The sequence below is a fragment of the Hippoglossus hippoglossus genome, chromosome 19 (genome assembly GCF_009819705.1).
Source record: "Hippoglossus hippoglossus isolate fHipHip1 chromosome 19, fHipHip1.pri, whole genome shotgun sequence".
Taxonomy (NCBI): Eukaryota; Metazoa; Chordata; class Actinopteri; order Pleuronectiformes; family Pleuronectidae; genus Hippoglossus; species Hippoglossus hippoglossus.
The window spans coordinates 13,475,232-13,490,942 of record NC_047169.1 but is presented as its reverse complement, the minus strand read 5'-3'; the positions used below and the strand labels follow the sequence as shown (position 1 = coordinate 13,490,942).

Sequence of the window (15,711 nt, the reverse complement as noted above, 5' to 3'; positions counted from 1 at the left end):
GTCAGACACACGGACAGACAGAGGAAGAGAGCTGCATGAATGGACGAGGGACATAGAGGGAGGTGAAGAGCCCCTGTTACCTAACTAAAGCCAGAGAGAACAAACGCCAGTCCTGCTGAAGGATTAGCTCCTTGTCGATGCCGTAAGTGAACCAAGAATAACACAGATTACCGATGTGTGTGTCTGTTGTGTGGTTGCTATAGATGTGCTCTCGCAAGTACACGTTGACTAACCCACTGCAATCCGATCATGTCAGTCCAAACACAGGCCTGAGCTTGGTGGGGTGGGCCCCATGTGTCATTACAAATAGTAGTTTTAATGTGGAATAGAGAGCTATCTCAATGGGGATTCTCCAGTAAAGTAGGACAAGTAGGGTCACCGATTGCTTATAAATATGAGCCTCCCCCATTTGACTCCCTTGGGGTATCCTATGACAATATCCTGGAGGTGACGCAGTGCAAGGCATCCTGTGGCGGCGAAGGGCCAAAATATATTTAGCTCTCCTCAAACTCACTTTACATGGTAACTAAAGTGGTACATGGTACAAATTCATACCGTTAGGACATTTACAACAGAAATCTAGAGTTTGCCACAATCAATGAACATACAGGTACTTTTTTATATGGTGGCCTGCAAGTATCTTTTTAATATGCACTTACTGGCTTTACCCTTGTTTTAAGCTGTTTTAAAACACACACACACACACACACACACACACACACACACACACACACACACACACACACACACACACACACATATATATATAAAGGACAATGGTCATTGTTGCTGGGGTCGGCCCTCTAGTGAAGGCTAACAAGCCAATTAGACACAATCATGAAGGTTAAACAGCCAGAAACAGAAATACATTGTCTATGTATATATCAACAGATTGGAAACTCCCCTATTCAGATGAGGAAAACAATCCTCTTCTTGAGTAAACATATACCATGAAAAAGGAAGTTGTAACTTAGCATAGTACAACAACTGTAAGCAGTGAAGACGCTTGGCTCAGTCCAAGGTTATACCAAGGTGTTAAAGCTCACAAATAAACAGGTCCTATTCCATTTGACTAACACATTGGAGAAACACAATTGTGTGTGAAAAAACACGTGATAATTATTGAGGAGACCTTTGGACACAATCAGCTGGACTATCTGGTTTTGCTGGCCATCCTTAAGCTAAGCTATGTTAAGCTATGCTTTGTATTTACTGTGAGAATGTGAGAGTGCGTGGTATCAATCATCTCATCTAACACTCTGGGACAAATTACATGAGCACATTCCACAATATGTCAAACCATGACTTTAAGATACAAAATCGGTCAGTCCAGAGGTTGAAAGTTCACCTCATAAATGTTTATCTGATTTGACTCTTGTGTGGACAGGTAGAGGCACATTGTACAGGTAAGTGTGTTGTTTCATAGCCTGAGGCGTCCTCTCAGGAAGGTACTGTCTTACACACATGATGGCTTCTGACAGATAATGCTGATATCCAGGCAACATTAAGGACTCTCAGGTTTTAGTTCAATCCTGATAAAATCCACCCATTGATTGTCCATGATTCATTCAATAGTAAGTACAAATGATTTATAGATAGAGAAACAAACATAGGATTTCCTGCATTCAAGTACCTGAGATGAGCTCTGCATTTATTTTCAATCCACATAGTTCTTGTTGCTGTCACTGTATTAGTTTACACCACTGAGCCACAGCTTAGGGAGACCTAGAACCTGATCTGAGCTGTCCTGTCAGCACAGACTGCTGGCTCCACTAATGCAGGTCAGTAGGTCTGTTGCTGTTCCCCATACTGATTCTGTGCTCTCTGTTGTCTCTACAGAACATGGCCCTGCCCTTTGTGATGGTGTTGCCCTTGCTGATCATCGTGGCAGCAGGGCTGTACTACATCTACAATGAGGTCACGCTCTACATGTCCAAGTCCTTAGTGCGAAACAAAGTGGTGGTGATCACGGATGCTGTGTCCGGGGTGGGGACTGGTAAATGATCCTACATGTGTTTATAATGCCTAACATGGCTTTCTGTCTGTCAGCAGAATTATCTTAAAAAGCAGATTCCGTGAAATTTCACCAGACTTGTAAGCCCTGGAGGCCGAGGAACTTGACTGAGGTGGAGATTCAGATCTCGGATTGGTGCCATTTAATGATTATTGTATAAAAGCGATGACTGGAATCAAAAGAGCACAGACAAGATTCAGAATTCTAAGAGCATTTTGATTTAACATGTTTAAGGCCATTGTTTTAGTTTTCGGAAAAACTTCTTACTTGCTAGAAGAGAAGATTGATACCATGATATGAATCCAAGGAAAATAGGTTGTTGCAATAAAGATATACAGCAGAGGCTAGCTCCGTCCAAATGTAAAAAGTTACTAATTAATACAAAATATATTTGTGAGATATTTATGCTGTGGAGAGAGACAGGCTAGCTGTTTCCTCCCTAGTCTGTATGCTAAACAAAGGTAGGCGCCTCTATCGCTAGACATTTGTTAGAAAGAAAACATAAAAACAGATCCGGATGTGTGAAAGAGTATTCATATATCAATTTATTGGTCGTCGAATTAACCAGGCCCATATCCGTCATTTTGAGATGATTGATAATTGCACTCCTGACACCAAATCTGTAGACATTAATGTCAAACTTTTAAGAAGTTTTTTTTACATGGCCCAAATTATATAAGGACATTTTTTTATGATTTGGAATAGATAGAGTGCAGATTTACTTACTCAAATAAAAAGAACTCAGATTATTTAAAAAAATATATTTTTCTGTGCTTGAGTCTTGTGTTTCATTTGTTGTAATGATTAAATTGGTGTATTTGATCATGACCTACGAAAACCAAGTAATTTAAGTATAAATGATTGGCTGCCCTGCTCTCTAAATGTCAGGATCTCCTCGGCCAAATTGATCAACCGCTACTTCAGAGATGCTCTATGGAACATAGACTTTGGACAAAGCCAGTCCAGATGTATCCCAAAGCTTTTAGTCTGTATGCTAATCTAAGACAATTGGCTCTTGGGGGGAGCTTCATGTTTAAAGTATCTGTTTGATATTTTGGAAAATGGGTCTTCCCATGGAAACTTGGAAGTAGTTAAACTCGCTAGTGTATGTTTGGAAAAATCTACCGACCAGCCCCTCTGTTAATAGCGAAGAAACAGTTATTGCACATAAATATTTTTCCTTTCTGTTTTTGTTCTTTCTCTTCAGAGTGTGCCCAGCTCTTCCATAAAGCCGGCGCCAGACTTATCCTGTGTGGGACGAGCTGGGATAAACTGGAGTCTCTGTTTGATTCTCTGACTAGCGACGCTGACCCCAGAGAGGTGAGAAAATCAAATCAATCAAAACGGTGACTGCCAGCATTAGATTCATCATAAACATGTCGGACTCTGGAAGAACCCTTCCAACTAAAACCATTAGTCTTATGGTGGTAAGTCATATTTTTGGCAAATTACCGTGCGGAGAAACAAATCTTTTAATAAGTAAATGTCACGTCTACTAACACACACTGAAAGCTGCACAGTTCAGAGACAGTTTTTATTAGGGAGCAAAGCCATATCCCCAAAACTCACTCAAATAGCCATTAAGAACAAAAACATGATACAGACATTATGTCGTAGGTTTAAACTTTTAGCGAGAGAATGTATTCATCATAACCCCCCTGTGCTCTGTTGCCTCCTCCCACATCAGCACTTCCTCCTCTGAGCAGCACAATAGCAGGATATCCTCGCTGACAAAACACTGTCCTCCCTGACTCTTCTGCACACAGGACACAACAGATGTGACTATCTGAGAAAAGCACACACTCATACAGTAGATAACAATGTCATCCAGTTTGTATGGATGTGGACTCACTGCTAATGATATTCTGCAATCATTTACACAAATCACATTGATTTCTCTTTACCTTTGGGGGTGTTATCCCTGTGATCATCATTAACTGGAGGTCACGTACCTTTGTTGTTTCCAGGTGATCATGTAACAGATATATTTATTTATAGATAGAGACAATGCACAATACAGTTATTGTGCCAGATATAGCTGAACGCCAGAGGCCACCAGCAGTGAGCACAGGTTGCAGATGTGAGAGACAACAGATGCGGTGAATTAAAAACTTGTAAAATGAAAAACAAACATGATAAAAAAAAAAAAAAGAAACATGTGCTAGATGGTTTCTGTTCTGGTTTACGATGCTAAAATATAACTAGAACATGTGAATATTGCTCTTGAAAGTTTGACTAAATACACAATACTTACAAAGCTTGTTGATTCAATATTTTTTATTTAGAAATACTTTATTAGAGATATTACAGGAAATAAGAGGACAGAAAACACAAATAAACAGTACTGTCAAACGCTTTGAGTGGTCAGACAAGAAAAGTGCTATATAAATACAGACCATTTACCATTTACAAATTACATTACGGCCACATACAGTACACAGTCATTAGATATAATCGGTCTGGCTCTCTCAAACCTTGCTCCACTCATGTTCAGGGGGTTAGTTGCTGGACCAAAAAATAATTGTGATTGACCGCTCCATTGGGAACACACATTGCAATGATTTGTTGATGCACGCCCTGCCACTCCTTCACTTTAAGATCCCAAATTTTACATTGGAGGAAACCAAGAAGAAGAGTTATTCTGAGGGAAGGCAAATTGTAAGTTCTTAGTCAATTGCTGGGTTAAGTTAAGCTAATCACCTGCTGGCTTATTTAGTGACCAAACACAAGAGGGGTGTCAGTGTCCACATTTTGAATATCATCATAATGTGAACTTATCTTTACATAACATGAATTTAGAATGAGTACGTTTGTGTAAACTGTGCACATGTTTTTGTTAGAGTTGTAGTGACCCACTGCTGTAGTCCGATTGATGTTTCATGAACAGCACAGATTGTCCACACATATTAAAGTAATACAGTCTTGTGTCGCTCAAGACGTTTGCCCCCAAACTGGTGATCTTGGACTTTAGTGACATGGACAGCATTGAGGATGTGGTGGCTGAGGTGTTGGAGTGTTACGGCTGTGTGGACGTGCTGGTCTGTAACAGCAGCGTGAAGCTGAAGGCCCCCGTACAGAGCATCTCCCTGGAAATGGACAGAAACATCATGGACATCAATTATTTTGGCCCCAGCACTCTGGCCAAAGGTGAGCTGAACATTCCCGGGATCAGACTATGACGATACCTTCTGTTCTGTTTTGACTTATCTCTCATGTCATAATGTGGCAGGTGTTCTTCCAACAATGATCTCCAGACGATCGGGGCACATTTTGCTGGTGAATAGCATCCAAGGCAGACTGGCTATCCCATTCAGAAGTTCATGTGAGTCGTGACCAAAAGTATGAAATAATGAAAACGTCCATATTTCCAACTCTTCTCTAATGGAATGCAATGCAGATGTGGGTATAGCTGCTAAAACTGTGCTTAAGCAGAAGAAGTAACTTCATAGTAAGTATCCAACTCACCAAGGTTCCAGACATGAAGTTGTGTTCTCACAGTATGATGCAACCGACAGTATGGTGTTTCAGTGTTGTGAGAAACAAACCATTAGACAAAGTATAATGTCCTCTGCAATGTATGGAATGTGGCTTCTTTACAACCGAGTCACACCTCTTTTGTGTTTGCGCACATAATGACTATGTGTGTGTCTTTGTCAGATGCCGCATCTAAGCATGCTGCGCAGGCCTTCTTTGACTGCCTGCGGGCTGAAGTGGAGGAGTATGGGATAATTGTCAGCACCATAAGTCATACCTTCATCAACGCCTCCGACCCTGTGGGGGAACCCGCCCCCAAGCAAAACGCCCTGGCTGCATGTGAGTAGATCAACTGCAGTTACTGAATGGGTCATGAGATAAGTCGTTACTATTGTGTTTTTGATCATTAAATATGAATAGAGTTGAAAGTTTCTTAGCTGATGATGAGCAGTTCGCCTGTGGTGCAAAGGAAATGGCTGCACAATCTAGTTTAAAATGTTTGGAATGCTCCTTTTTTGTATTATAAAATCTATAGCATCTAAATCTATCTGCTCCTCCACAGTTATTGCTAGACAGATGACCCATGGTTTGCGCCCGCCAGTCCTGGCCAATGAGGTTATGCAAACGGTAAACAGAAAGAGGAAGGAGGTTGTGCTGGCCCACCCCATCCCCAGGGTGGCCCTCTACCTCCGCTCCCTTTTTCCCCCTTTCCTCTTTGCTGTGCTGGCGGCTGGAGTGAAGGACCCTGTGTTGGCTGGGTAGATTCAGGAGACAGGCTGAAAGGATAAATGGAATCAGAGATGTGGAACGAAGCATGAGTTGTTTTTTTGGAAATGGTAGATGTGTAATAGTATGTAGTTGACACTAAGCTGGAAGACTAACAGGGCAAAGTAGGCAACTGCCCTGGGATGCTAGTCTCTCTGGGACTAAAGACTCCAGATTCACCATGTGGAAATTTGTTTGTGGCAATTCAATTAATAGTTGAATATATATTTGTTAATACTTAATAATGGCCACTAAAGCTTAAACCCTGTTTACTAAGTAATTTTGTATAAAAGAAAATCACAACACTGACGAGCATTATATCGGTTCTGTGGCAAACATATTAGCAAACAGTTGCCTATTAAAGGTTCAGTGTGTAGAATTTAGTGACATCTAGTGGTGAAGCTGCATATTGCATCTGAATACCCCTCACCTCACCCTCCCCTTCCAAACGTGACAGAGAACCTGTGGTAGCCTTGTTCAGATGTCATAAAAACACAAAAGGTGTTTAGTATGTCTAGTCCGGGCCATTGTAAAAAAACATGGCGGCCTCCAGAGAGAGGACCTGCTCCCAATTTAAAGGTCCCATTCTAAGTTAAAGAAAACAGCAATTCGTAGAATTTAGATGACTACACACTACGCAGCAATACACACAACGTCACTACGATTATTTTATGTAAAATTTCTGCCAATAGATCCCTTTCATCTAAATCGTACACACTGGACCTTTAAGTCAAGCAGACTAGGTGTGGAACATGCGCATTCATTTGGAGTCATGTTTCTGTCCACCTGATGAATTAAAGTACAATATTCTTGTTTTTGCTCTGTTTTGGTATCCCCCACAGCCTGACCTAAAACTACCTGTACCTCTAATGTCTTTAAATGCTAACTGAAATGTACAATTGTAAAATAAATGCCATAGAGGGTGAATTCATGACTGCTGTTTTGTGCTCCATGTGATTACAACCGTGTACCTTATGAAGACAGAAGCACTTGAGTGTTTGTTCAAACAGCAAAAAATGTAATAAAACTACAGAACTTAATTGACTGATGTTATTTCTGCAACTCTTTATTGCATTTAATGAAAGTCAATGTAAAGTTACAGATTAGATTAAAGGGAACCTGTAATCATGCCTTGAGATGAAGCTCATTTATTGTATCAGAAGAGAACAGGATCTGATTGTAAGTGTTGTACTTTACTTGAGGATTTCTATTCTATGCTTATTCATGGAGCATTAACATTTGTAAATTATCATGTAAGCAGCTGAATACTGAGAACTGTCAAGGTTAACCACCACTGAATTATTTAATTTTAAATCTTAAATATTGATCTATATTACGTATACTTAAAATTTCAAGCAGGTAAGTTAATTGTCTTGAAAAACGCGTTTTAGGGTTCATAAAATATAAGTGTCCACCATTGAAGGTAAAAGTAAAAAAAATCAAATTAGACCAGTGAATTTCTGACATCATAAATTAAGATATATTGTTATAAATGAAAGTGCCCAACATCATGTAAGTATTAAGACTTATCTAAAATTTTGAATTACTCCAGAATTTTTATCACACTGATATGAGCAAGATGCACAGAGCAAAACTGTTAACAGGAAAAATAAAGGTTGATTTTTTATTATACCACCACCACCAGCAGAGGGTCCAGCTGGATTAATTTCGTGTATCAGTGCACACCAGAGTGTGGTTCTCTATGTATCCTCTAGGTGGCAGCAACATATAGCTATTAATAACTGGTGTATGATGCTGATGAATTTCGCCTTTACAGACTCTTTTCTCAATGATCTGTTTATGTATTGCAAAATGACCCAGTATTTGTTAAAATATGAATTCACTCTTCTAATTAGTGAATAATTATATGTGTGATGATGAAGGATGATTTTCTTTGCAATTTGCAATTATATTTATATATAGCAATTATAGACATATTCATATTCATATATTTGGTATATATATATATTCATCTATAGCTTAGCAATTCTTTCTTGAAACAGTTCCTTTCACCACAACAAATGCTGCACATTCGCTGAGCTTTGATGTTTACACAGATGCAATCCATCCAGTTACATGTCACTCATAGATTTATTGCTCTCATCACTTCAGGGCTGGAGGGCAGGAGCTTCTGCCTGCCTGGTATTATCTTGTGAGGATTACTCTGGTGGGATCAATGCTCTGAACATGATGCACAGTATATCCTAGTTGGTGAACGAACCGTGTATAAAACAACACATTTGGCGCATTATATGAAAAATAAAGTCTAATCCAGGCCAGCTCTGTGACAGAAGCGCTTTTTGTGACGACCGTTATGTAAATGAGAAATAAATTCATTGGCTGGTCCAAGCATTGTGTGTGTGTGTGTATGTGTGTGTGTGTGTGTGTGTGTGTGTGTGTGTGTGTGTGTGTGTGTGTGTGTGTGTGTGTGTGTGTGTGTGTGTGTGTGTGTGAGAACACTGCCGTCAAGTCCAGCTGGTATGCGTGAGTCTGTCCTCCAGGTCACTCTCCTCTGGGGAGTTCAACATCTTTTGTCTCCGGGGCCTCCGGACAGGAATGTATGTGCCTCTAATGTTCACATGAATAAATGCAGCTCTGTGACATTTCCACATGTCAAACAGGCAGGATTTCTTCAGCGCACTCAGCTGGACGCTCCAAATTGGCATTTTGATCAGACAGATTTACATATGTCACCCAGATCTGCCAGATCATGTATGTTTCATCGCGTAGGACCGAGGTTAACCTCCATATGAATAATTGTTTAAGAAGATCTCGCCGAGATTCCACGATCAGCATGTTGTATCTTACCAGCCATGAAATTGTCAGATGTAGTTCTGCTTAAAGGTAAATCAAGCAGAGATGCGTGGAGGTGTTCAGTAATATCTGTGAATGATCTAAGCCTAATAGTTTCTCTCAATCATCTGTCTGGGTGAGCAATATGTTGATAAGGCCCGGACGATGGGGAGATGACTGTCCTGAAGCCATTTTCAGAGTGATGCATCCTGAATGCGAGGCATGATGAGAATCCCCTCACAGGGACGCCTGCCGCTCAGAAATGGTCTTTCCATGAGCGAGGTGATCACCCTTATCAATTTTTAAAGCCCAGGTTATTGACACTAACCTGACTTATGGAGGTTATGCAGAGGCCATGGTAATGATTCCCTAAGCTTTCACATACAACACCAGAGGGACTGGCTCTTATTTTAATATATAGGTTGAGAGACTATGTCATGGCTCCAATGAGTATTACAGTAATGTTCGCACTCTGGTGTTTCTTTTTGTCCATCTGTCATTTCCCTGGATGGTTGTGTTCTTTATATACAGTCTATACAGTCTGGCCCATTGTATAACTGTAAAGTAGGAAAAAATAAGTGTCCAAAAATGACTCTTAATGAAAGCAGTCAGAAAACATATGGCTCAGCACAACCCCCGGTGCAGTCTTTTGTTAAATCCATCAAATATCAAATGGAAAAGAGCTACAACAAAAATATCTATAAAAACATATGAAATTCTATTTTCTTTCAACATTTTGTGTATAATCTATTTATTCAGTGATTAGTAAATACATTGGTCGTGTAAACACGTTCGGCCTGAGGCACAAGGAGAATTAATAGCTAGTTCAGCCGCCACTGTGTCAGGGGTCACACACAAAACATGAAAATGGGAAAAAGGGATTGGCTTTCTGTGCATGTTTGTTCATTTATATTTAATGTCAGTGTGATACAGTTATTTATTGAGTCATTCACCCTTTGTAATATGTAAAATTTTAAAGATTGTAAATATTTTTTAAATGTTACCAAACTAGAGCCCATTCTAAACCTGTCTTTTCTCTTGTCCTGTGTTGATGCTCCAGAGCTTTTTCAGAATTATTCCTTCTCATTAGTGAGTCCTCCTCAAACAGTTCAACAATATACTGTCACTTTTTATTGTTTGGGTGTTGGACGTCGCGTGCATAGCTTTTTTTAAACAGTCTATTGTGCAGAGTGAAGCTCATCCTACCTGGTTTATCTGCAAATCTTTTAGTCAACGCTTTTCATAAAATGGAACAGCACGTGTGTGGCTTATATATAAGTTTGAAACCTTTACTGATCTGCTGATATTTTTTCATTCATAATATGTCGGTCATTTCAGAGGTCTGTTAGGCAATCAACACAAACAGACCCATGTTCACAATACACAATACACATAACCAGTGAGATAAGCGTTCCACATACAGACACACAGAGAGACCTTTGTGGAATTAGTAGATCGATCCAAAAACACAAAATGATTCCCTCAAATATTGCATGCTGAAAAAAAAGCCAATTGAAACTGCATGAACTACACACCGAATAGACGTATGTGGACCTGTCCGACCTCAGAACACTATACAGGATTAAACTACTCTTTTAAGGCATAATCTTAGCATCACATGTCATCTTGGGAGGGGGATTCTTTTTTTAGTTGTAGAAGTCTTCCTAATCCCTCAGCCTTGTTTGGTTTAAAGATTACATATATATTTAATCTTAAAGAGAAAGTTTGCCTTAATCCCCCATAAATCCCATAGTGCACTGCTTCTCATATCCCTGCACTTTCTCACAGGCACACAACAGTCTCCGCACGGATAAGACTGCACTGTCACAAATGAGAGACTTCGAATATTTAATCCCTCAATTGTCTTTCTATCGGACAGAAAAGCATTATAGTGTTTCTCATGACCCTGAAATCAAGAGGGACCACACATATAATTATGTCACGAGCTGATGTTGGACAGAGATTTAAATCAGTGCAAACTACAGGGAATAGGCATTATAGAGTTGGTGAAATCCTTTATGTGCAAATGAAACAAAAGCGGGAATCCCTAGTCTTTGCACTGAATTAGATTTGGATTATTCTGTTAATGGCAGAGTTTATCGGTTCTTTTTGGGAGTTTGATTCCGACCATTAGTATCAGCTCTTTGTTGGAGCTTCGGGGTGTCACAGCCCTTATTGATCAGACTGGGACTAACTGGAGGTGTTAATAAAGTTCGAGTCACCGTATTGATTGTCTGTTATTATCGGTCAATGTATCGGGTGGTAAGTCAATGTTCAATGTCAGGCGCTGGGCTGATGTGTGCGGCTTCATTGCTACCCTTGTAAATAACCATGTCTTGCTTTCGATTGCGCACAAAGAAAGTTTTATTTAAATCCATACACAAAGACAAAGAAAGAACCAGGGACAATTACGGCTTTATCGTCATGACTGGAGCCACAAACCACCAGGAAATGAAGGTTTGCTTGTCTAAAGAATGATGCAAATGTTGATTGCTATGATTCTAAAAGAAACACTTTAAAATATCTATTCTGCCTTTAATCATAAGTATTTGCACATCAACATAGCATAAGTATTTCAAATAATAATTAACCAATTTGTATAATAGTATAGGTATATACTGCTTCATCACTTTGTGCCTCCTTGTGGAAAGGAGGGGATGTAAACTGACAGTTTCTCACAGGGGCCGATGCTGTGTTATTTCATAAAGGATCCATTATCCTGTGAATATGGGATATGTGATCACAAATAGCCTGTATGATAATCTATAATGTCCTGGGTTGAGCATGCGGTCAACGTGGTTTATTTTGTCTCAACAAACTTAATTAAATCTCTTGCTGTGATCATAAAATAAACAGAGTAAATTAAAAGCTTTTCTCTGTTCAACAGACTGCTCTTTATCTCACATTATTTACTGCTGCATTTATTACATGTTTAACTGCTGCATTCGAATAGAAATAATGACCAAACTCAAGAACGGCAAAATAAAAAGCGGAGAAATGGAGGAAGAAATTACTTCTGACACACTGCCTGTGCACAGATTTCAGCTCAATTGCAGAATAATACAAACTGTGACAGTCTGCAACATGATATCAGTGTTCATGAGGCCTGACCAAGTTGCTAAGCTCCAGTGTATTGAGTTCTGATGAGCCATCCCACTTTGTGCATATTATATGAGAGCTATGGGAATCTTAATGCAACAATATTGACACTGTGCAATTAGAGTGGGGTCATTAGGTCTGCTGCTATTTTAGAAGAGGAGAAAAGGAGTTGCATCACTGGAATCCTGCTTGGCTGGGAGGTGGAAAACACACACAAGCAAATAAAACTCAAACACACACACACACACACACACACACACACACACACACACACACACACACACACACACACACACACACACACACACACACACACACCTCTCTCTGCTCCTCATCTAAATTAGAGGGGGGTCATAATGGGAGGAGGGGGTTTCTAATGAAACAGAAGGGGCACCGAGCGAGCAGGGATTTCTAAAGCCTGCCGTCAAAGCCTTGACCCCGGCTCAGCTCCTCACCTTCTTGGTCTCCTTAGGCCACCATATCATGACCCAGCAAGGATTCAGGAGAGGCAGAAGCTTTTCACAGGATTTGATTGGATTTTTCTCTGTGAAAGGGGAAAATATAAAAACCCTCAACATGAGGAACGTGCCTCTCAGTTCTTTGCTTCACAATGAAGAAGAAGCTTGCATGTGTCCTCCAGCATGGATATCTCCTCCAAAGGATCACATCCTCTGGATGGCCTGGAATGACCTTAAGCTGTGTTCAAAGACAAGACACATTAATGCACACACACACATGCTCACTTCAATTTACATATGTGATGCTCAGTCACACATTGTACAACTGCTTTACTCCCAGTCACTGTTTTTATATTTGTATTTGTAATTTTTTAAAATGTTGATTTTAAAATGTGCTGCATGAAACCATAACATCATTAAAACAAGAGGCTGCCTCCAAGCACAAAATGATGAAACATAATGATGAGTGAAACATAAAATCAGTGTCACCAGGTTCAACAGTGCACCAAAGCGGAAATAGGTTTTATGTGCTAACGAGGCTAGCCATGCTAACTAGCTGCCCGTCACCCTGTAGGCTCTCTGAATGGGTGCTCCACTCAGGCCTCAACTTGAAGGTTTAAAAACACACAGGGGAAATATTAAGGGTGATTTCACACCTACCTCGTTTGGGCAGGACCTTCGGACTTGAGTCAGAACAAAAATAACAACTGTGAACGGTGCCTCGTACCAAGGACCAGACCAACAGACCAAAACTTTGTCCGACCAAAAGATCCTGGTCCAGATCAAACTGAACCGTGTTCAGGTTGGTTTTCAGTGTGAAAACATTTTTGTTTTTAATAGTTCAGACTTTCAGACCAATGCAACCAATATAATGCAAAGCAGAGAAGTTGAGACACCATTAAACAATAGAAGAAGAAAAAGAAGTCGAAGACGTTGTAGCTTGCCGATTACTGTGCTAGTAGTAAAACCATAATGATATTGCAGTGGTAACGAAATTAACAAAATGAACCACTTCATTCATTTTCTCCATTCAAACAGAAAGACTACACCTGCCGAACTGAAAAGACGCTGACATCAGACACACGCCCGTCTACAAATCAATCAATGTCAAGTATAGGCGGACGCAGACAGTTTAGGTGATGATATGAGGGTGTACGTATGTCATATAAAAGTCTTTAGTGCGCACTCTAAATTACAATATGAAACCAAAACTAACTGGATCAAATGCAAACAACACGAACCTGTTCAGACCTTGGTCTAGACTTTCAGGTGTCTATGGCAAAACTGCATCTATAAAACAAATCTTCACCAGCACACTTAGGTCAGATGAGCTGTGTGGCGTACAGAATGCACCACACTATAGCAGCTTACATGTAGACCACAGATTTTAAGTCTTTGCAAAACCTTGAGTGTTACTTTTGGACCCACCTCTTCACATTCTCACTTGGTCCTTGTTTAATTTGTTTTGGTGTCCTGTCTCTTTTGGACTCTCTCTCTTTGGTCCTACCAGGAACTGACAGTGTAAACAGACTTGAGAGCGAAAGTTCAGGAGGTGCAGACGGGGATATGGATGGAACGGGGGGGGGGGGGGGGGGCTGGGGCGGGAATCAGAGTAGGAATGGGAGAGATATGGGAGAAAGAGGGATGGCATGCATGGATATAGACAAGGACAGAATAAGGAATCCTAATTGCCTGTTAAGAAGACTTTTGTTCTGTTGCACAGGACTGACAGCATGTTTCTTTATCTACACGCTTAAAGCTCCAGTGTGTTGTCTTTGTGTGTCCGTGCGTGTGTGTGTGTGTGTCTTTTACATGGCCACTAACAGGTCTTGGATCACTGGTTATGAAAAGAGCGGCTGGTAACCGTTGTGTTTATGCTGGGGGAACTCTGCCCTTTGTTTGGCTGGCTGGAGTTGTGCTGCAGGCGGGATGGGTTGTTTTGGATTTGTGAATGAAGGCCATGTGGGCTGTTGGGTAATCTTTGTCAAGAGTTACTTGGACCCGACTGTATAATGGAGCACAGAACGTGGCCTCTGCTGTGTGCATGTACTCCCATTCACCAAGCTGGTATTCAGCAGGTTTCTTCGTGGCTGGGGAGAATCTCTAAATAGGTTTCAAAAGGCGTTTTCAACGTGTTTCTCAGACTTGAACCTGCTCTATACATAACAAGGACTTCCCATTGAGCAGTGCTTCTAAAGACCTCTAGAAAAAACATCTAACCTTTGGGCAAACCTCACAGAAAATGTTTTCACTGGGAATTAAATATTGTGCTTGGTGCGATATAAGTTAACCACAACACTAAACTTGTTAGCTGTTTAGTGTTTGCAGAGGTTTTTATTTTCCATCATTACTTAATGTCACTACTGCCTTATTGTTGCTGGTTATGCTTTACTTCAGAATTATCCCTTGTCATCAGTGAGTCCTCCTCAAACAGTTCTACAATATACTGTACATTTTTATTGTTTGTGTTCTGGACGTTGTGTGCAGAGCTTTTTATAACCAGCCTATGGTGCAGAGTGAAGTTAGAAAACTTTGTGTGCATCCTACCTGGTTTATCTGCAATAAAGATTTTATGATCAATGCTTTTCATAAAATGAAACTGATTATTGCTTATTAGTGTGTATGTGTGTGACTTTTATGTAAGTTTGAATGATTTACTTATTTTTCAGCTATTTCAGAGTTCAGTTAAGCAACCCACACAATTTCCAGGCCCAAGTTCAGAACTTTTCAAAATGAAAGCTCAGTAATTCATCTCGATATAAAAGCATTGCAGGAACAAAACAAATGAACCAAAGAGGAAGTGAGTCTATGATGGTTGTTGCCATGATGGAGATCAGCACCAGCGTCTCCCGTGAATGTCTTTGAATGTCTCAGATTTGCTGAAATAAAAAAATGTAATCATCAAAATGACCTTGCAGCAATTTTGACCCATCGTTTGACCCAGTTGCTGATTGCTACTGTAGCTTATCTAAGGATGTAGAATAAGACGTTGTTAACTGGATACGCAGACTGAAGGTGCACTGTCCAACCCCTACTGACAGCCACAGTGCGTTTTTTCTAATATTGAACGCATCACATGTCCAAACCGCACCAACTTTGACACAGCAC

The 15,711-nt window shown here is 40.3% G+C and overlaps 1 protein-coding gene across 1 annotated transcript; it reads left to right on the top strand.

The window, feature by feature from the left end:
• dhrs7cb (dehydrogenase/reductase (SDR family) member 7Cb) lies at positions 1-7,382 on the top strand. The gene is made up of 7 exons (XM_034569888.1): positions 1-142; positions 1,840-1,996; positions 3,222-3,334; positions 4,951-5,161; positions 5,244-5,336; positions 5,672-5,827; positions 6,051-7,382. The coding sequence occupies exons 2-7, from the start codon at positions 1,843-1,845 to the stop codon at positions 6,248-6,250; spliced, it is 927 nt and encodes a 308-aa protein (XP_034425779.1). The 5' UTR covers positions 1-142; positions 1,840-1,842; the 3' UTR covers positions 6,251-7,382.
• The last annotated feature ends 8,329 nt before the right edge of the window (positions 7,383-15,711 follow it).

Bases quoted from the DNA above. Each gene is read 5' to 3' on its own strand.
- dhrs7cb (XM_034569888.1), top strand. From the start codon at position 1,843: ATGGCCCTGCCCTTTGTGATGGTGTTGCCCTTGCTGATCATCGTGGCA. The intron at 5,162-5,243 runs GTGAGCTGAACA...ATAATGTGGCAG, and splicing joins CCCCAGCACTCTGGCCAAAG to GTGTTCTTCCAACAATGATC. The intron at 5,337-5,671 runs GTGAGTCGTGAC...TGTCTTTGTCAG, and splicing joins TATCCCATTCAGAAGTTCAT to ATGCCGCATCTAAGCATGCT.